Below are 21,994 nucleotides of genomic sequence, written 5' to 3'. Positions count from 1 at the left end.
AAGCAGCCAGGAGCCTCTTGCTCAGAATTGTCTACTGAGTGGTAGCAGATGTCCAGGATTTCTGGCAGGGAACATTCCTGGAGTTGCCAGGAATTGAACCTGAGACCTTCTGCATTCAAAGCAGATGCTAGCCACTGAGCTGTGGCCCTTCTACAATGTTTTCCTTCCTACTTGCCTTTGCTGTCATCTGAAAACTGTGCAAGGGTAGCATCTTGGGCAACAGAGAACCTGGGAAATATTGAGGAGCAGGAAATTGTAGTTTCTTCTTTTGCATGGCTTAATGAATTTGGAGGTGGAGGACATTGCGAATCCCATGCTCCCCAGCAGGAAATGATGCTCCTCAGAATGACAGAAGGGCACCATTGCCAGCTGTGGATGAGGACTTCTGCCTAGCAAACCCTCCCACACCTCCCCCTTTCTGAAGGTTAACTTGGAAGGTTGTCACACAATTAGAGAAAGGTTGATTTGTGTAATCAATAAATCAAACCAACTAAACTTGAATTAATTTGCATATAAGAAAACTTGTCTTAAAGAAAAAGTCATTTTGTGTGTTTTAGAGGATGAATTTATGGAATCATGGGGCTGGAAGGGACTTTGGACCTCAACCCCTTATTCAGCATGGGTGCAACCACAGCATCCCTGAAAGGTGAAGAGCCCAGCCATCACCTTTGTAGAGGTATTACCCCCTGCGCACACACAAAACAGAATGGCCTTTAAGATGGTGGTTGCCATCTGGAGTCTTCATAGGTGTTTCTCTTAAAAATAATTATTTCAAATCTTTTTTTATTTTAAAAGAATCTGATTCCTGATTAAGCAGGACATTTCACCCAACTAAATACTGCAGCCCTCATATGTTATTACAGTGCATTCCAAGGGGTGTGTGTTAGAAGGAAGAATAGGCTGATACTGGGAGCAAATGATTTGATGTGCAGAACCCAAAATTCATGCTCATAAAGGCAAGATAATTTTCAAAGTTTTCCCATCCTGAATTCTCCCAAAACTCCTTGTAGGGAGAGAATGGGATACAAATATGAAATAAATAAGTCTGGATATACAAGGCAAACGAGCTAAATTCTGGAATTCTGGTTTCAATTTTTTGTAAACTTGAGGTACAGTGAAGTTTTTCATTTTATTTTAATATACCTGCTTTGCAGATCATTAAGACGTAATTCTGCTACATAATGGGTAGCTGATGAGAGAGTGACAATTCGAGCATTGTGGCTGTGGGTTCCTGATTGCTTCAGTGTTTCCAAGAGAAGGTTAGTCAACAAGAAGTGTCCCATGTAGTTAATACCAAAGTGTTCCTCAAACCCATCCTCTGTTTTCCTTTCAGGCACCAGCATCACTGCAGCTGTGAAGTTTAAAAAGAAAAGAAAGAGTGCAGGTGAAGTTTGTGGTTTACAGGAGCCTGCTTGTGGTGAATGGACCACATGCTACACATCGTACATTTGTACACATCGTACATTTGAAAGCACATAATTCCCCTCAAAGAAACATGGAAACTGTAGCTTACCAGTCACAAAACTACAACACCCTTAACAAACTACTTATTCATAAATATGAAATATTTAACACCACTACACAAAGGGTGGTATATAAATTTAATAAATAATTATTTTAAAAAACCCTACCTGAATTCATCCAGTGTGTGTGTGTGTGTGTGTGTGTGTGTGTGTGTGTGTGTGTTTATATACATATATATAAGCTTATAAACTTCTTAGTACTTGCTAAAAAATTTGAGCTCCTTCAAAAAAAAAAAAAAGGAATTCCAAGCAACTCCATTTCCAGAAGAAGATGAAATGAGGAAGTGCCATCATGCAAGTAATGCATCATGCCCTGCTTTCTTCCACCTTGGACGCAGCACCTTCAGGGACAGTTCATTCACATGACCAAAAACAAAGCCCAGGAAAAGCAGATGTACTGAGCGAGTAGCAAAGTAGTTGCTTGATTGCTTTCTCACTACTGAATTGTTTTTGCATTGCACAATGGAGAAAGACCTTGTCCCACCTCATTTCTGCCTTGGGAACTGGCCCTGAGCTAGCTCAGCTCAAAGATTCCTAGAGGAGGGAAAGCCTGCTTTGCCTCTACTGTACAGATTTTGCACACTTGGTTCATTCAGTCCTCTTGGCACAATAACTTTGGCTATTGTTTCTCTCTGACTTTATGCTGTAGACACATTCATCATGTTCTCCGACACCCCCACCCCCACCCAAATAAATCACTATTTGTATATTTTTCTTGCCATCTCCAACAGTCTTTAGTCTCCAAAGAGATACAACTGCTTCCCCAAAAAAATATTTCCTGAAATGTATGTTTGTGCTATTTTAAACCTGTTGAGCACTAGAAGGAAATGAAGGAAATAAAGCAAACATACATACACAGAGACCTGCTTTCAGATAAAAGGAAAAGCCTTGGAAGAACAACTTCCCCTTTTTAAATTATTAACTACACAACATTCACCAGGCACTAAAAGTTGTAGACTATTGATTTTCTAGCATCCAAACATGTCCTCAGCTTTACTCATGGGTCCTAAAGGGGTGAACTTGAGCAACAAAAGCTGTTCTATTTTTCTACTGCCAATAACTGTGAAACTATTTGTTGCCAAGAACATGGTGCACTTTCATCTTTTGCCCGCTCTAAAAATTCTTTTGCTGAACTTTTCATAGGAGAGCTCTTACAAATCAACTACTTTTTGAATAGATTTCACTGCTAATTGCCTTTGGATTCCTAATGTTCCCTAGTGTCTGATAGCACATAGCAGCAAGTTCAGGAACAAGGATTGGCAGCAGACAGAATGTTAGTGACACTTTTTTATTATTAAAAAACCCCAGCCCTCTCTGTTTTGATAGGACTGTCATTTATATGCAATTTACTAATTTAGTTTAGCGAGCTTGGTTTCAAAAGCCTTTGATTAAACAGACATCAATAGAAAAAGTAAAGCAGCAGCAAGAGCATTTATGCATAATCTGTACAGTGTGTGCCAATGCATATTTTGTTTAGCAATTTCTGATCTCCTATTAGTGTACATGCAAGTAGATATCAAGATGCTGAGGCAATCCATATAATTGCACATTAACTCTGACATTCAGCAAGATCCAGTCTAAATTATGTACTTGAATTAGGTCTGAATGAAGACGTCTTTTGGGAAGGAGGCAGGAATGGCTCAGCCAGGTCAAACACAGGAAAAAATTAACTGCAATAAACCGAGATTTCACCAAGACCCAGTGAAATGTAATATAAAGCCAAACCCTTACAGGAAAATTACAGTCACTTTGGTGATTTTCTGCTTCTGATTCTGCCACACGACCCTAAGCTAAACCATGGTTTGTCTTAGTGTTACATGTAAACCAGATGCTTGTGATTTGTCTCACAAGCTGTAGTTACCATGGTTTTTTCCTGCACACTGTTGTGGTCACACTTAGCCATGGTTTGGCTTTGGGTTTTGCATGAACTAGGCCATTAAACTCACACTCAAACCACCCTATGGTTTAGCTCAGATACACGGGTGATGTGTGCTGTCTTACAGAAGCAGGAAAGGGTGGCAAGAAAAATAATAGAGCTCCAACATCAGAGAGGAGAATGTTCCAGGTACTGAGGGAAAAAATATTTGCAAAGCAACATTCTAGAATTCAAAATCTTAAAACCAACTGGAAAAATCTGCCCCTTATCTCTGATAAATTGTCCCTACTTTGCCTTATTCACAGATACCTCATCACCCACTCAAGGCCAAACTATTATTAAGCGTGTTTTTGCAATAGGGTCAACGTTTTTTCTTTCTTTCTTCCAATGCAAATTACATTTTCAAAGGAGGGTGATTATGTGTGTACATGTATTACCACTCCCAGATTTGCCCTGGGTTAAGAGTTTAACAAATCCACAGATTAACAGCCCATTCCTATGCATGTTTACTCTGCTATATCCCACTGTTTTAAATGGGAATTGCTCCTGGGAAAGTAAACACAGAAAGGGAAACCTTATGATATACGAGGGAATCCACACTGGAGAGAGAGAGAGCATTTAAGTGCAATGGAACATTGGAAAGCTTCAGTTGGAAACAATTTATACCAAGGGGGGAGGCGAATGAAGAGAAACACTGGAAGTAAAACCACCTACTTTCTTTGTTAAATAAAAAGTGATGTACAGTGGTACCTCAGGTTACATACGATGCAGGTTACAGACTCTGCTAAACCAGAAATAGTGCTTCAGGTTAATAACTTTGCTTCAGGATGAGAACAAAAATCGTGCTCCGGCGGCGCAGTGGCAGCAGAAGGCCCCATTAGCTAAAGTGGTGCTTCAGGTTAAGAACAGTTTCAGGTTAAGTACTGACCTCCAGAACGAATGAAGTACTTAACCTGAGGTACCATTGTATGTGATACTGTTGAGGTTTTGCTTGGAAATGCAACAAGAAAAGATCAGACTGGTTGCAGGATCGCTCTATGCATTTTGATACATAGAAGTATGTAAACTAAAATTGTAAGCTTTTATGTAAGCCACCTTGAGAGAGTTGGTTGGTCTGAAAGGCAGCTTTAAAATACTTCAGATAAAACAACAAACAAATAATAGTATAAATATTATCCACCCTGGTGAACCATAAAACGTGGACTAGATCCTGTCAAACGTCAGTCCATGATTTCTAGAAGAGGGTGAAAGTTACTGAAAAATACAACTAAGAATATAGTGACCAAAAAGTCTAATGACATCCTGCTATGAAGTTCATATTTGCACTGAAAATAGTAACTTTCTTAATTAGTAGCTAAATCTTGGATTAAAAATATTCAATCCAATACAAGCTGATGCCAACAAACTTTCTAGGGTTTACATTGTGTATGTGTCCATGACTTTAATTAAACGAATTTATGTATCCACTCACTCGAACAATAAAGCCTGATTTTGAGACAAAGCAAACAAAGCTTTATTTCTGGAGAGGAAAAATTCAGTTCCAAGATCTGTGGGTTTTAAAAAAATGTTTTACAACAATTGCCATTAACATAAATTAGCTGATAGGCCTAATTGTAGATATTTGTGGGTGGGTGGAAGAGGAAGAGAGATGGATTATGAGCAGCAATTTCTCATTCAAAGCAATCATATATCATCATGACAACAAGTAAATCTATTTCTCAGACAGAAGTTTGCAGTACAACTAGGCAACTAGATGGCAAAGGAAGGGCCCAAAGACAATATCTCTTCTGAATTTTTAAGTTTAATAATAGAAATTAACACAAAACAACAGCAATCCTAACCCCCCAAATCCTCTAGTTTGAGGGGATTAGGAAAGAGAAGAAGAGACTTCCTGCCTCCTACGAACTGTGCATCTGTAATGGAAGCTTCCTCTATTTTCATGGATAACATTTGTGAGTGTGGGGCTACAGTTAGTGGTTCTTTTGTCAGCAGTGGCCCAGATTAAGCCCCAAAACAGAGTGTTCTAGGGACAGGACAGAGGAGGCTTCAAACTTAATGGATCCAAGACCCTTACATTCATCCAAGGGGCTCCAGGATCCACTGGCGGAGGAACAGGGGGACGGGGGAAGCGCACCACCGCCGGCACCATCGGGGCCGCCCCGACACACTCCACACATCTCCCCACCACACCGGGCATCACACCCCCGTGAGCGGCACACCACACCCCCAGGACGCATGTCATGCCCCGGGACGCATGCCATACCCCTGGAATGTGTGCCAGCCACGCCCCCATCTGCTCTCCGCCCCCAGTGCTGGAGCATGCAGCTTTGCCACTGCCAGGATCACACCAGCCACCTATGTCAGACTGCAGATGGCACAACTAATTATCTTCAATTGGAATCAAGGCGGGTGGGATGAGAGAACTAAAGAAGTAGAAAAAGATCCATGCATGGGGGAGGGGGGAGGATGCCCTTATAGAACCGCCTGCCTGTGCAGGCATATAAGTCAGTAAAGCTTTAGAGATGGTGGACAATCCACCATTTTGCACTCACTCCTACTAGTTCCATTTAAGATTACACTGTAAATTATGCATGTAAGTCACCTAGATATGTTCTTCATTAGGTGAGAAATAAATTGAAGCCCTCAAAATGCCTGGGGGCGGGGGGGGAGACACCCCTAAAACTGTAAACTGGAAGAGGCCATACTTGGAAATGTTCATAGGTGTGCAATCTAACCCACATGACTATGTTCTGATCTGAGCATGTATGTCAGATAATAACCAGAAAAGTTTGCTCCAAACTGAAATCCTCCCCCATCCCTACTTGTAACACACAAAACGGCTGTTTCTGCATTTTATTAGCAACCCAACAGCAACTGTATGAAGCCCAACATATTAAAATGTTGAGCATCTGCCAGATCTGATGAAGGGGAAAAAAATGTTGATAGCCAAAGAGTTCTCACAATTTTAATGCAAATGTTGTGCAAGAGTCATGGCCTGCCATCTAGCAAGGTTCCCCCACATACCATGGGATAATAGTCCTCTTCAGGTGTTCTTAAATTGCATCTACGGAGATGGTGCAGTGTTCATGACTGCAGAGAGGATTGCAAGTACAGTCAGTCTAATGCATTTACAACCACCCTTCAGACCATTCAACTCAACCTGGAAAGGCTGGAAAGGTAGCCCAGCATGTGAAGTCATGCAACCCTCCACAGCTACAAATATGGAATTTATATGTACACACACCAGAAAATTGCAAAGTGAAAAACAGAAGCAGAGTTATGTCCTTGAAAAGTCTGGCAGAGTAAAATGCTGAGAATCTTGGGGGAATGCACTTAACATCTCTCAGCAGAGCAGTATTGATTTGATTTGATTTTCAGCCCCGCACAAGGATTTCCTAACCAGGGCAACGGAGGAGGAATGTTGTCCTTTTCCATGCTTTTAACAGCAAGACCTTTGGCAACAGACTACTTTGCGTGCCTATTCACCCATCCTTAAAAAAAAAGAAAAAAGTTTATATATTGCTATTTTCCATTCAGCTAGGTTTCAATATTTGTTTTGTACAATACCTTGCATTAAATAAGTAAGAAGGGGAGTCTGAAGTTTCAAAAAATAAATAAAAGGGCTCACAGTATGCATACATTTCTCACGCAGTCTGCAGCTCTTTTTCTTTTGGCATTATTAAATCACCATGTTCTCTCCTTTGGTACCTTAATGGCGGTAATGGCAACTGAGCTTAGGAGCAGTACTTGTGCTAATTTACTTATTAAATCAAGGAGAAATAAAATACATTTTCTCCTGCCATTCATGGTGAAATAAAAAACCAAGTTGTTGTTTTTAACCTAAATTAACAATTTATTATGCACTTTTTTTTTTACACATTTGCTTTGAAAATGTAACCAGTGCATATGAACATTGTGCATTGTGAAGAATGGTGCCTGTGAAGCAAAATGAAAGCCTAAAAAGGGAAGACTTGACCTTTCTGTGAAACTGCACATTTTGCCTGACATATTTTGTCGTGAGAACATTAATTTAAAGTGTGCTCAAGAAATCTTCAGGTCCTCAGTTAAACTAAATGGAACAGACATGGAGATATAGGAACCTACATCCCTGCCCTTAAATCAACCCATCATGCTTGCAAATATTCATGTCTTGTGTGGCATTTACAAGAAATTCTGCAGAAGTTGAGAACATCATTGCCTAGGAGCTTATTCACATGAGCAGGCTTTTCCCACTGAAGCCAAGCTAATGAATCATGATCCACCCCCCCACCCCACCCCCGTGCCATGATAATTGCAGCTGCCAGTTCAGCCAATATTGGATTAATCTGTATGCAATTTATTTTTGCCCGTATGTTTTTGCCCAAATTAGTCCTTCTGGGGATTAAAATTATTCTGCTTTTCATCAACATTCTATCAAATTAACTAACAGATATCAACCCCCCCCCCCCAAAAAATCTAGCTGAAATAATGACCATATTTTAGTTAATGAAATAAAACAAAAGGGAATATTTCTCCTTAAAAAGGTGGTCTGTAATGAGACAATTGATCATCTGTGAGAACAGGATGCTGGACTAGATGGGCCATTGGCCTGATCCAGCAGGCTATTCTTATACAGTAGAACCTTGGAAACCAAACAGAATCCGTTCCGGAAGTCTGTTCAACTTCCAAAACATTTGGAACCAAGGCACGGCTTCTGATTGGCTGCAGGAAGCTCCTGCGGCCAATCAGAAGCCACAGAAGCTGCACTGGATGTTTGGGTTCCAAAAGAACATTCGCAAACTGGAACACTCACTTCCGGGTTTGTGGCATTCGGGAGCCAAGACATTCGACGCGCAAGGAGTTCATCAACCAGAGAGATGGAGTGCTTAGTGTTACATGCTACTAGTTATTAAGTCTATGCTTTTTTTAAAAAATGTATTTAATAGAAGAGAAAGGACTGGCCTAGACTTACTCTACCAGTGGTACAAAATGAAAATGGAATGCATCTTAAACTGATGCCAAAGACAGAAAATGCTACATGATTCCTGAAGGATTACGTTAAAGATCCTGCCACAACTGAACAAGTCTATCAGAAGCCCAGTGAATAACTTTCATGTGGCATAGAATCTCATCTCCTACCAACAAGGCAACTTACTTACGTTCAGTGGTGGCAATAGGACATGAATTTCATTACTGACACTATTTGAGGAGTGGAAACACTGGCAAGCCTTTGAAACGTTTGGCTTTCCTCCTTTTTCCTTTTTATTCTATTGAACCCGATTCCCTTTTCCAGAAAACAAGCAAGACACCCAACTACATAAAAGTCAGACTGAATCAAAACTTATTTCAATTCTTCACCCTCTCTTTTCTTTTGTTAAATTCTCCCAAGGGAGCTTCATGGTTTAAACTTGACAGACAGTCACTTATCCTCCTCCTTCCCTCCTCAGCCAGAATTGGATCTATTGTTTGGTAGGCAAACGAAAAGAAGAAAATAATCCATGTGCCCAGCTGAAGCTCGTTCCTTTAAGCTCTCCTGTTCCCCTACTGCTACCTGGGTGCTTATATGAATTACTTATAACTTTTTCACTCCAGCTTCTATCAACTCAGCATTTTCTGTCCCTTGCTATTCCCATTAACATTCCCTCTACTGCCACCTGTCACCTGGGGTATAATCTGGAGCAGATACTGTTCTGCCCCAAGGAGCAGTCTAGAATGTGAAAACTTCCTAGATACCAATACAATACAATACTATCTATCTATCTATCTATCTATCTATCTATCTATCTATCTATATCCAAAATGGCAGCATTCATTCCCCAAAATAAATTATCAGCAGATCTGGGTGAACCTCTAGGTCTACAGTAGTACTAGAAGTCTTAAGGGGAATCCCTTTTCTCAAACCCCACGTTCTAGCCCAGTTAGGACTGGGCATGCTCAGTAGGCAAGGAACGCTGAATGGTTGCTCCATCCCTTGATTGTTATGGTGGTTCTTTACTGTATCCTCTTGGCTTATGGTGTGCTTGGACTGATGTTTCGGACTGCAAGTCCCATAATCCCTGAGCATTGGTCATGCTGGCTGAGGCTGGTGAGAGTTGTAGTCCAAAGCATGAAGTTAGGAAGGCTGCCAGAGAATATAAAGACAATTTGATACTGGATGCTTCCTAACAATTCCTGATACCAAGTTAGCCCTTTTCCACTGCTGTTGCACATCAGGTTCTTGCACAAACGATTCCTTTAGCTTAGAAGTCAGGGGACAAAATTCTCAGGTTCAAGAACTTTGTGCCCACTGACACAGTTCTTTTGCTAAGTGAAGGGAGTAAAATATACAACAATGCTATGGATCCCAATAGGGGAGCACTCATCCAAAAAGCAACTTTTAAAAAAACTTACCATTATTGATCAGGACATGAAGTGGGTAATTCTTTGCTTTAAATGCTTGCACAAATTGATGTATGGACTTCATGGAAGCCAAATCACAGTATAAAAACTCCACTGAAAGAGGGAAAAGAAAAACAATGTCCAAATCAATTAAGTGAAAAACAAAAGTATTCATACTGGGTTTGAGAGCCTGCAACTTGACCTTTAAGTTATTTGTAGAACAGCAGTGTTTCCACACAATCTACTAACAATATAACATGAGAAACATATTTTTGATATTTGTGTTCCACTTTTTGTTTTAGGAGTCTGGACAGACTTTTTTAAAAAAGGTTTTTCTTTAGTGGATCATTTAAGAAAAAATGCAATAGCTCACTTTGTTTTTTGTTTTTTTTAATAAATATTTATTAAGATTTTAAAATATAAATGCACACATAATAAACAATCTTATTTCTGTCATAACAATTTCATCACTTCTTTGGACTCCCTCACGTCTCCCGCTCCCATTTGCATTGTTAAAAATTTTTCCACACAAATTATCAACTTGTTTTCAATCTCATGTCCATTCATTCAAATATAATCTAGCACTTCTTCCCAAAAATTTTTATATTTTCTTTAGTCTCACTTATCATCAAATTTAGATCTAATTTAGTGGTGAGCAGTTTTTTATAATCCAGCATCCTTCTTAAGATTCAACCAAATTACAATGTTTTTGTAAATACATTTTGAATTTCTCCCAGTCTTCCTCCATCTTCTCTTCTCCCAGATCACGGATTCTGCCGGTCATCTCGGCCAGTTGCATATAGTCCATCAGCTGCATCTGCCACTCTTCCAGTGTGGGTAGGTCTTGAGTTTTCCAGTTTTTTGCGATAAGAATCCTTGCTGCCGTTGTTGCATACATGAAAAATGTTCGATCCTTCTTTAACACCTTCTGGCCGACAATACCCAGGAGGAAGGCCTCTGGTTTCTTTGTGAAGGTATACTTAAATACCTTTTTCAGTTCATTATATATCATTTCCCAGAAGACCTTCACCTTAGGGCATGTCCACCAGAGGTGAAAGAATGTTCCTTCATTTTCTTTACATTTCCAACATTTATTATCAGACGAATGGTATATTTTAGCAAGTTTAACTGGGGTCATGTACCATCTATATATCATTTTCATAACATTTTCCTTCAGAGCATTACATGCGGTGAAGTTCAGCCCAGTGGTCCACAACCTTTCCCAGTCCTGCAATAGCTCACTTTGCACCAGGACACTTTGTTATTTTACCGTATTTTTCCGTGTATTGGACAAGGTTTTTTGACTAAAAAATCACGTCAAAAAACTGGGGTTGTCCAATACATGGATAGTGGCATGGGGGGGGGGGAGAAGCGGTGTGCCACCAGCCAACTCATTGGCGGCAGCATGGCTTCACCCGATGCCACAGTGAGCGAGGAGCAATCTGGGGGGTGTTTCCTGGCCGGAGCTACGTGGGGGGAGGGAGGAGTAGCTGTGCACCACCGGCCAGCTTGTTGGCGAGAGCACAACTTCCCCCATTGCCACTGTGCGTGGCGGGTGCTCCCTGGGTTGTTTCCTGCACGGCGGCATTGGAGCACAATGGCTGGCGGAAGCACAAATTCCTCCGATGGTGCTGCACGCAAGAAATGATCTAGGAAGTGTTTCCTGCCCCCAGCTGCGTGGGGGGAGAGGCTCAACAACTTTGGGACATCTCCCCTCATTTTCCTAAAATTGAGTCCCCTAAAATAGGGGGGTCTTATACACGAGGGCGTCCTATAGACGGAAAAATACAGTATGTCAGCAGAAGGGATATCTGACCACAATGACAGAAACATGCATATTTACAATGCCATATCAAACCTACCCTCCCCTTCTCAGGAAACTGATTTCCGTGGCCTCGTGTTCACAGATGTGTAAGTGCAATTAGCCAAGATCAGCATTACTAAGCATTACTAAGAAAAATCCTTATACTGAGCTTAGTATTCCAGGAATAGCAACTGTATATTCAGGGGAGAATCTCAAAGCCAAAATTCCTGGACAGTAAGGACAAATGTGAAGCAACATGAAATGTACCAGTCAGGATGCAACATTAGAGGTAGCCTGAAAATACTGGACTTTTATTTTATTTCCTTAGGAGCGCTTGGAAATATTTTCACCCAGCCTCTCTTAAGACACCTGCACAAAAATAAGTAGAGACACTTTTACTTACAATCACTTACCAACCATGGGAAATGGTTGCAAGTAAAAACATTTATGAATATTGTAGGCCTATATGTTTTATCTTGGAGAGATTTAAATGATGCTTCGTGTTCAGCTGTAGATGAACATGCAATAAACATTGCTGCATAACACAGTATAAAATGCCTTCAGCACACTGATACTTGTTACAGATAGAGATGCCTGTTTTCTGCATTTGCAGACTCTGGTATCTGACATACACTACTGTCTTGAAAATCGCAACTCATCGCCTCTGATTATGTTGTACATGGGCCAACCATTTTTAACCGTCAGTTTTGAAGCCTGCTTACTCTGAAGTAAATCCCTTCATACACCTCCCAGCCAACCTGACCTACCTCACATGGTTGTTGCAAGGATAAACATGGGATATGCATAGAGGTTCAAGTCCCTTGGAGGAGGGGTAGGATTAATAGGTACAGAGCTAACGGGGGGACTATAATTATAACAATTATAACAGATTGTGTGTCAGAATTAGACACACGATCATAAATATGCTTACCAAAAGATAAATCTTTTGGGACACAATCTGGATACCCTTTAAAGTCCCACCTTCACATTAAGTTATCCCATAGGTTTTCCTTGTGGATATCAGTCAGACTTACAGTGGAATCCTATATATATATATATATATATATATATATATATATATATATATATATATATCAAGCTCTGGAAAGCTCCCCCCCCCCAGGTAAATGCTTAATCATGCATAACCATGGCTAGTTTATGCCAAGTAAACTCTTTGGGATTTACTTCAGAGTAAGCAGGCTTCAAAACTGACGGTTAAAAATGGGATCAGATCTAAATTAGCCATTACGAATGTAGCCGGTGTCTTATTCTTTTCCTTATCAATATACGAATAGCTATCACAAGATTTTTGAATGTGTAGCAGTTCTGGGCAAATAAAACAAGAGAAATCACAGAATACGAACAAATTCAAATCATACCTTTTTACCATATAAACATTCAGTCCAATTTATGCATAGCAGCTTCAATAAAGCTGCCCATTAGTCTTCAAAATACCTAGTAATAGCAATTCTGACTATGCTCCAAATTGGGTCCCTTTTCCCCCCCCCAAAAAAAAAGAGAAACTAAAAAACAAGAGCTGATAACATTAAAATCTAAATATGGAAACTCTCACAATACATGCTGGCAAATTATCCTCTGTTCTTTCGAAAATCAGTTCTATTCAGACATGAAAGTAGGCAACAACAAATGCACCTGCTTTTCTTTCCTCTGTGCTGATATGCTTTTGTAATTCTACCTAGGTAACACGCTCAAGAAAAGCTGCACAGTTACAACTTTGTCAGATACCGAGGGGAAGCAAAGAGTTTAGATTCTCAAGGTTTGTATGATGCGGCAAAATCTATGTACAACTTGTTCTCAAGAAAGTGTGCAGAATGGAATAGGTTTCTGAGTAAGGCTGCCAGATCCTTACCTGCAGAACGGTGCCACAGGGAATTTTTCCTGTGATTGACAACAATCAAATGAAGAAAAAAGGGAGGGGAAGTGCAAAAAAACCTAAAAAAACTAAGAGAAGTAAAGGAAGAGGCACAGCCAGAAAACTGTACTAATAAATCAATCTTTTTCAAATACAGTTATTATAAAGTACTGTACTTTTTTTAAAAAGGGGGCTATGTTTTGGTTGAAAACATCATTCTGCAGAAGCACTTAAGTGAAAATAAGGTTCTCTGATCAATTCAACATTTGACTTGATAGGTGAACATGGTTCCTGATCATTACCCTTGACAATGGCTTTTTTTCTGAAAGGCATTTGGCCTTTTCGTGATTTAGAAGATACATATTTTAAAAATATATTCTCCTCTGAATATACTGCTGCTATTCCTGGAAAACTAAGCTCAGTATAATGATTTTAAAAAGACTGAATCCTTAGCACCATTTTGAGACACCATCCTTTCCTCTGCAACAATGAAATGTACAATGGTGGGAAGAATCCAGACATGCTGCTGTTCACAAAGGTGGTCCCAGGAGGAAGACTATGGAATGGAGGCAAAGTGACTATCTTCAGGCCAGAGGAATTGCCTTATTAAGGCTCTGAAGTTCTTCACAAGGGATAGAGCCTATAAGACGTGGTCAGGTGATGGAGACCTCAAAGGCTTCAGCATGTTCCCAACCTTCATCACAGCAACTCACTGGGAGTTGTCCATGGTCCTGCAACTTCTAACCAGTTTTGTCCTACTGTGCATCACCTCCCTCTTTGTGGGATTCAGCATTCTACTGAAACACGATATCCAACCTCCATGACACTCTTTTTTGAGGTTTCAAAATACAAAGAAAACCTTCTGCCAGCTTTTAAAAAATAAAATATGTGAAAACCATCCAATCTCCCTTCCCGTTTCATAGGGCCATTTTGATACTTAATGTGCATTTCCCAGGGAAAGAACTACAAGGTAAAAGCAGAAAACAGCTCAGGAAATACAAGTGATGTCTTTCTTTCGGAAAGCAAAGATTTTTAAAGGGGGAAGGAATAGTGCACAAGAATTACCACCCCAAAAATACAATGAATGCCGAGGTCCTCAGCTTTCTTATATTTGGCTCAGCAGCCAAATTTATAAGACCCGAGACCTGGTCATCATGGTGTTGCTCCCATACCCAAGTGCTCATGTTTAAACAAGACCCATTTGTCAAATAACTTTGCATCTGCAGCAAAAGCTGCCATGTCAACAACAGCCATAATTTTCTGCATATTTATCACCCTATTTATTTCTGAATTTGGTGGCCATGTCAAACTTTTAAGGAGATTACTTGTCAAGCTATTACAAAACAAGATTTTCCAGTTTTATTTGAAAGCTTTCTGTTTCAAAAGGAAAAGGAATAAATTGGGTTTGCCACCAAAAACACCCACGTGTACTTGCATATGCTAATCCATGTCAAACACATGATAATATTAAATACCAGCTAGGATTGAAGAGCAGCTTTATGTAGAAAAGGAAAAGGGAAAAAAGAGAGGCTAGTCTTGAGGGGAGGAATCAGTTCAATTTTTAGGTTACCTTGACTTTCTACTTCACATATAGTTTAAATTACTTTGTGAAAGTATTTCACTGAAAAACTGTAAAAGAAACCAAATGGTACAATCTGTTAACCTTCACTGTTTCAGCCATTCAACTTCTTCCACCTTAGATCATGGGTTCTCACCTAATAAACAGATCACTGTCTTCAAACTAGTTGTTAGTAAAGCACCACATTATTGCAACGCAATCCTCAAAGAGATTCTTAATCCCATCACATTTACTAAGCAACTGTTGTAGACAGGAAATGCAAAAGAGCAAACAGACTGTTTGGAAAACTGCTCAGTAATCTCGATTCTATTTTAGTATGTATATTCTTATTGCAAAGTTTGTAAGGTTGCAAATAAGTTATGTGGGTGAGGAATGTGTAAGGATTCAGCAAAGGATTATCAAGTGTCTTTTTTGTTGATAGATTAGTCACAGTGCTTATGGAACTGTATTGTACAATATGTTGGTAATATCCAACAACAGAGCCAACACACACAGCCATCTGCCAATGAAGGACCTTTGGTGCCTATACAAGAGATGAGAGGACAAGGTAACTCAACTGGAGTATAGGAACACATTAATATGATAATTTTGGTTTCACAGGGTGGTATTTGGCTAAATTATTGCATAAGCATAACAATTTCCACTTGTGAAAGGAAGATTCCCCTTCTCCTCACCCTATGCATGCCTTCTCCATCCGCAAATCTATTCCAGAGAGTTGGAATAAGCCCCAGAATAGTTTTGGGGGGACTGTGTTTCAATGCCCTAAAAGAAATCATTGCACTGATAAGATGTGCCCCATAGTGCTATTCTGCATTTAACCATCAATTTCTCATTTTTGCAATCTTAAATTCACTCCATTACAGTGTCAGTTTATTAAAAAACAACAACATGAAAATTCACATACACTTTCAGGCATATTTCTCCTAATACACGTTTTTGTACATGAATATTCTACTTTTATGCTATTTCCACTAATATACACTGTTTTCCCACATATTTTGGCTGGAGAGCTACATCACAAAATGTGGAGCAATGCAAATTTTGAAGGATAACTGTGATACTACAGGGATTCTAACACAAAACTCTAAAACTGGCCAGCCATAGTGGGATATATCTTTCTTTTTTATATATATATAAAATTTACACTAACAATTCTAATGAACTCCAAGTTGTCTCAGCACTCTAGTGCACAGAATCATCATTTAACAGCTGAGGAGCACTGAGGCTCAAAGATGTGACATTGATAAATCAGTTGCATACACATAGGACTGTAGTATATTTATTGTTGCCACTGGGAGCCAACAAACCCTTGTTGATCTGCAACAAAAGAGGGGCTGGATCTATACATATCAAAGAAGTGTTTCATTTAAACAGATAGAGAAAAACAGAACTCCACAGCTCCATCGGGTGGCACAATGTTATACAGTATTGCACATACAACACATATAAACTGCTTTTTCTTTACCAATCTAGCTGAGTCCAGGAGAGCTCAGACATATATCTGATAGAAAGATAGACAGACTATCTAGGGATTTATCTTCCTTTCACCTTCCCCCTCCCCATCTTACAGGCACTATGAATTACATATTAAGGACATCCTGATAAATTCTTCCCACCGAAGTCCGTTGAATGTATCTGTTTTATAGTGACAAATTGGGGAAAGTAGGTAGGATTTGACACCTGGAGTGGATTTTAAGGGTGCAAGGTAACGGAGGGAAAAGTTCCCTTGAGCAAACAGAAGTCTGCTGCACCAGTGGAGCAGTAGTGCTGGGTGCAGCCTAATATTCTTACTTTGTATTTGTTTTGTTCTATGGATTAAGTTTGTGAGGCATGTTTGAATACCTCTGAGGTACAACAGTTCATTTCATCACAGGCGCTTTATTTTGGGCAGGTAACGCTGAAACTTTTGTGAGCACAACAAAGCAGAGTTGTCTTCCTGGCAATCTCTATAAACTGCAAGCTCATGTAAGAAGGAAAAAGCAGTCATTACTAACGAAATGGCCAGTGCCTTGTCTGGTGTCACACACTGCAGTGACAGCCCCATCCTTCCACCCCTGATGCCCTGATCATGACACTAGACGAAAATGACATGGGAAGCAGGAAAGGCATCAAACCCATCTTTTAAGAAGCAGCAAACCTCAAGGCACTGTTTGCAGCACACCTTCTTAATTTCTTGCAGGGTTGGCTTTATACATTTCATTAGAAATGTGAAAGCTGATGTTACAGAAATTGGAACCTAGCAACACCTATTAAGTAGTCAATGCACAACACTCCTAACAGCAAAAAGGAACAGATAGGTAGCCGTGTTGGTCTGCCATAGTCAAAACAAAAAAAATGTGTATCTGAAGAAGTGTGCATGCACACGAAAGCTCATCCCTAGAACTAACTTAGTTGGTCTTTAAGGTGCTACTGGAAGGAATTTTTTGTTTTAGCAAAAAGGAAGTGATGCTAGCCCTTTGACAGCCCTCAAAGAGAGAAGTAGAAACCTCTTTAGCACGTGTACGACCCACTCTCATACTGTAAACAGTTTAGGAAGGGAGCAATACTTAACATCAGTCCCTCTGCAGAACAAGCTGAATTTTAAACTTTGAGGAGCTTAAAGAACAGTTTCCAAAGAGGTGGGTTGAAGGAAAGAAAATATGAATTGCCTCATTAAGTTCATGCACACACACAAGTAAACTCAACCTAAGGGATCTTTTAATTAGCAGAGAAGTAAACAATTTCTATTTGCAAATATTATAATCGCTAATGCAACTACTTTCATTTTTTTTAATCAAATGCCACCTTTCTTCCAAAGAGTTCAGGATAGCATACATAACCTCCTTGCATCTCACAACTTTGTGAGATTTGTGGGTCAGTCTACTTACGGAACCTAGGTCAATCAGTGAGCTTGGTGACTGAAAGTGGGCTCTTCAAAGAAATTTACAGTTGTAAGAACAATTGCAATACCAATTGTTCAGCAAGGCCACTAAGGTCTAATGTAATGAGTTAACTTTCCTCATTTTAATTCCAAGCTTGTTTCTAATTTACTAATACAAAGTGTTCTTGTCACCTCTTTTTTATTTCGTTTTCTCAGACTAGTAGTCACATTTTCCTAAGAAATCTGTAAGAATAACAGCCATGTCCTGCTTTCTCAGCACACCATCACAATTCCTAGCGTCATCTCAGTCAGAGCTGCACATGCTTTGCACATAATTGTGAAGTATTTTTAAAAGGCTTGATCCAGATGCTAGCAAAATTCATGCCTGTGTATCTGCTGCTTGCATCAATTGAACCAGTTATCTGAAAGACCAAGGATGACATGATTCATGAAACCAAATACCTGGTATTTGGAAGAGAGAAGATAGGAAGATCATCCAACAAGGCAACTTTTCTGTCCTTATGGTTCTATGAGCATCCTACAAGCTTTCTGCAGTCTGTCCTTATCCCTCAGTTCACTCCTAAGTTGGTGCATGTATATGTGAAATTTCATATCTCTGCTGGTCTTCCTGCAATGGATCAAGGGCCCCTTAGGATCATCTAGTCCAACCACCTGCAATGCAGGAATATGAAGTTTTTCCATACAGGGATTGAACCTATAACCTTAGCATTATCAGCACTATGCTCTAACCAACTGAGCTATCCAGGTGTGAGCACACATCTTCTAACGTTCCTCTTCTTAGCCACTGTCGATTCTCCTCTTCTTAAAATTTTCTTTCACATTCTTTCACCAAACACTGTACTATACACTTTTTTCTAGAGTAGAGAGGAAGGAGTTACACACACACACACACACACACACACACACACACAGCTTCCCCATTACTTCACAATTCCATAGAGTTGTCTCAAGATACATACACACGCACAGTAACAATAACATCACAGTAAAGTTAGGATTGGGAGGGATATATTTCTGTACCGGTGCATATCTAGCTTTATTACTAAGAATCTGCAAATCCTTAAACCGAAGAGCATGCAAAACAAGTAGGATCAAAACATCACCTTATGAATACAACACACAGCTAAAGAACACTGCTAAGTTTATATCAGCTAGCTTTATGTTTTTAAGTTACATATGTACAAAATGATAACGGTAAAAGCAAATTCCTCACCATTTGTTGCAAGTGAACTGTTTGAGGAAACATCATTGCTCAACCTGACAGTATCTAACTGGTAAGACAAGAGGTGATATGTATCTATTTTCAACTATAAATGAAATAGAATTCTGAGACCTCAGTCAATCTGCAATCCAATGCAGACTTTATCAGTGCTAGGAAATGGGTGTGTGTGTGTAATGGGTGCCACATTTTAAGATACTACCAGGCTGATAAAATAAAGGATTATTCACTTTTATGTGCAAAGTTAGTGTTTTACAGGTAGTGCTTTGAGAAGCAATCTGTTGCCTAGTAGTATCTGAAACTAGTACAGCACATATCAGCACTTCACCTATTACAACAACTGCAGGGTTTTTATATTTTGTGAGATTTTTGTCAGCATGCTGGAAGCTAAAAGGTTTGATGTTCAAAGATCCAATCCATTTCAAGATTAGCTATCAGCTGTACTTTATTAGAAAAGCAGTAGGGTTTTTCCCCCTCCTGATTTTGCCCATTAAATACCACCTGGCTGCTTGATGTTATTAAATGAAATATGAAAAGATTAGTATGAAAAGGCATGGAAAATGTATTAAGCTCCTTTAAAATCTTGCAACAGCGTTTTGGGGAACAGAACTATGGACAGTGACAGCCTTGTGAAACCACCCAATTCTTAAGAATAACAGCAAAGCGACAGGCATCAATAAAATAAAACATTAAAAACATTTTATCAATTAATTGTTATATTCCAGTAATGTCTAGCTCAATTTACTCACATAGCTGCTGAAAATTAACAAGGACAATCCAGGTTTGACTACATAACCAAACTTAATTTTCATCTAACGGCCAAACAAATATGTAGCAAATTCATACACATGCACCAATAAAAATAAGTGAAATACCCAGGGTGAGTTCAAACAGTGTCAGAGCACTTGTCTAATGAATTTTCTCTTGTACAATGAGACTATTTCCCCATCTCTTCCCTCTGACAGCTTAGTGTGCATCCCTCAAATCTGATCCAAATGGCTAATGGACCCTCTAGAGCACATTATACTGGATGTCACCACAATTTTTCTCAACCATGAATTTGGGTGAAAGGTTATCAACAATACTGTGTCCCCTAACGATGGATATAAAGTATTTCATGATGAGTTCATGGTTTATAGAGACCACATAGATTTAGTTGTTATTAAGTGTGGTGTTCGCTCCTCTCACTCCCTTTAATCAAATTCCATCGTGTTTGAAAGCATGATAATGAAATGCACAGATGAAACAAGCATTAGTTATCTGAAAATTACAGCTAATTATACATAAACTGCAAGAGTTATATTTAATGGATCAACAGCACCTCTCAAGACATTTATTTCCATAACACGTGACTGACAAACCAAAGAACCAAAACTGGGTGTTGTTGTTTACCTTATTGCAAACTGTTCAAAAGCGTGTAGATTAATAAAATGTTCTCTCTGCTGCAATTATGGAACATTACATTTTTGTTCCATAACATTAGGCTAACTTCTTTTTAGATTTAGTGAATGAGTGGATTCTTGTGAGTATTCATAGCTTGAGTCAACGCATCTCCATGTCTCCAAAGGCACATGGCCCGCTTCGGGTAATGAATCATAGAATCATAGAGTTGGAAGAGACCATAAGGGCCATCGAGTCCAACCCCCTGCCAAGCAGGAAACACCATCAGAGCACTCCTGACATATGGTTGTCAAACCTCTGCTTAAAGACCTCCAAAGAAGGAGACTCCACCACACTCCTTGGCAGCAAATTCCACTGTCGAACAGCTCTTACTGTCAGGAAGTTCTTCCTAATGCTTAGGTGGAATCTTCTTTCTTGTAGTTTGGATCCATTGTTCCGTGTCCACTTCTCTAGAGCAGCAGAAAACAACCTTTCTCCCTCCTCTATGTGACATCCTTTTATATATTTGAACATGGCTATCATATCACCCCTTAACCTCTTCTTCTCCAGGCTAAACATGCCCAGCTCCCTTAGCCATTCCTCATAAGGCATCGTTTCCAGGCTAAGCAAGTCTGGTCCTGTAAGTTGCCTGGAAACCACATGTAAATACCTATGAGTTAATGGATAACCTGTAGCCTCAAAGATGATGTTGTTGGGCTACAACTCCAACAATCCCTGACCACTGGCAACATTGGTTAAGGTCAGTTGAAATGGGAATGCATAACCATCTGGAGGGTTACAGGATTCCCACACCACATAAGAAGGATAGGATATAAGTCTAATAATAGAACCCTGAATCTATGGAAATGTAGCAAGCTTTCCCCATATTCTTCCACATGAAAATTCTGTGCATTTCTCCTAATATATACTTTGGGGCAAGCAATGTTTCCTATTATAATGCATTTTGTACATTATTTTCACTGATATTTGTGTCACTCTCCCAATACATGCATTTTTAATGTGCATTTTCTTAGTAGAATGACATTATAAACCTCAGCAAAGTGAGAATTTCATATTGGCTTAGGAAGTGTGAATTAAGCATTAAAACATGCAACAAACAAATTTCTTCCCCATTCTTAACAGCACAAGTATGGTTATCCATTCATGTAGTTCCTCCAAGCCCTGAGCATTTGTGAAAGATTAGTGACTTCACAAGTTATTATATTCAGGAAATATACATGATATCCAGGTAAAATATACACAGCATGTGCCTTTAACTCAGGCATAGGCAAACTCGGCCCTCCAGCTGTTTTGGGACTACAATTCCCATCATCCCTGACCACTGGTTCTGATAGCTAGGGATGATGGGAGTTGTAGTCCCAAAACAGCTGGAGGGCCAATTTTGCCTATGCCTGCTTTAACTGCTTCCAGAGTGATGGCTCCTAGCACCATCTATTGGTGTGTTGGCCATCAGGTTGATACTTAGTGCAAAGGTGAGTAAT

At 39.6% G+C, this 21,994-nt stretch overlaps 1 protein-coding gene across 2 annotated transcripts in view; it reads right to left on the bottom strand.

Annotated features, from left to right (window-relative positions):
* The window catches only part of ZBED1 (zinc finger BED-type containing 1), a 121,370-nt gene that overhangs the window by 20,989 nt on the left and 78,387 nt on the right, over positions 1 to 21,994 (bottom strand). For both annotated transcript variants that reach the window (XM_081858695.1, XM_081858694.1), the window contains 2 exons: positions 9,769 to 9,870; positions 1,144 to 1,351 (listed from right to left, as the gene is read on the bottom strand). In XM_081858695.1, coding sequence (XP_081714821.1) covers positions 1,144 to 1,351; positions 9,769 to 9,870 — 310 coding nt within the window. The remainder of the gene's footprint in view (positions 1 to 1,143; positions 1,352 to 9,768; positions 9,871 to 21,994) is intronic.

Source organism: Podarcis erhardii, assembly GCF_964252035.2.
Source record: "Podarcis erhardii genome assembly, chromosome: 4".
NCBI lineage: Eukaryota > Metazoa > Chordata > Lepidosauria > Squamata > Lacertidae > Podarcis > Podarcis erhardii.
This window is presented reverse-complemented; position numbering and strand designations above follow the sequence as displayed.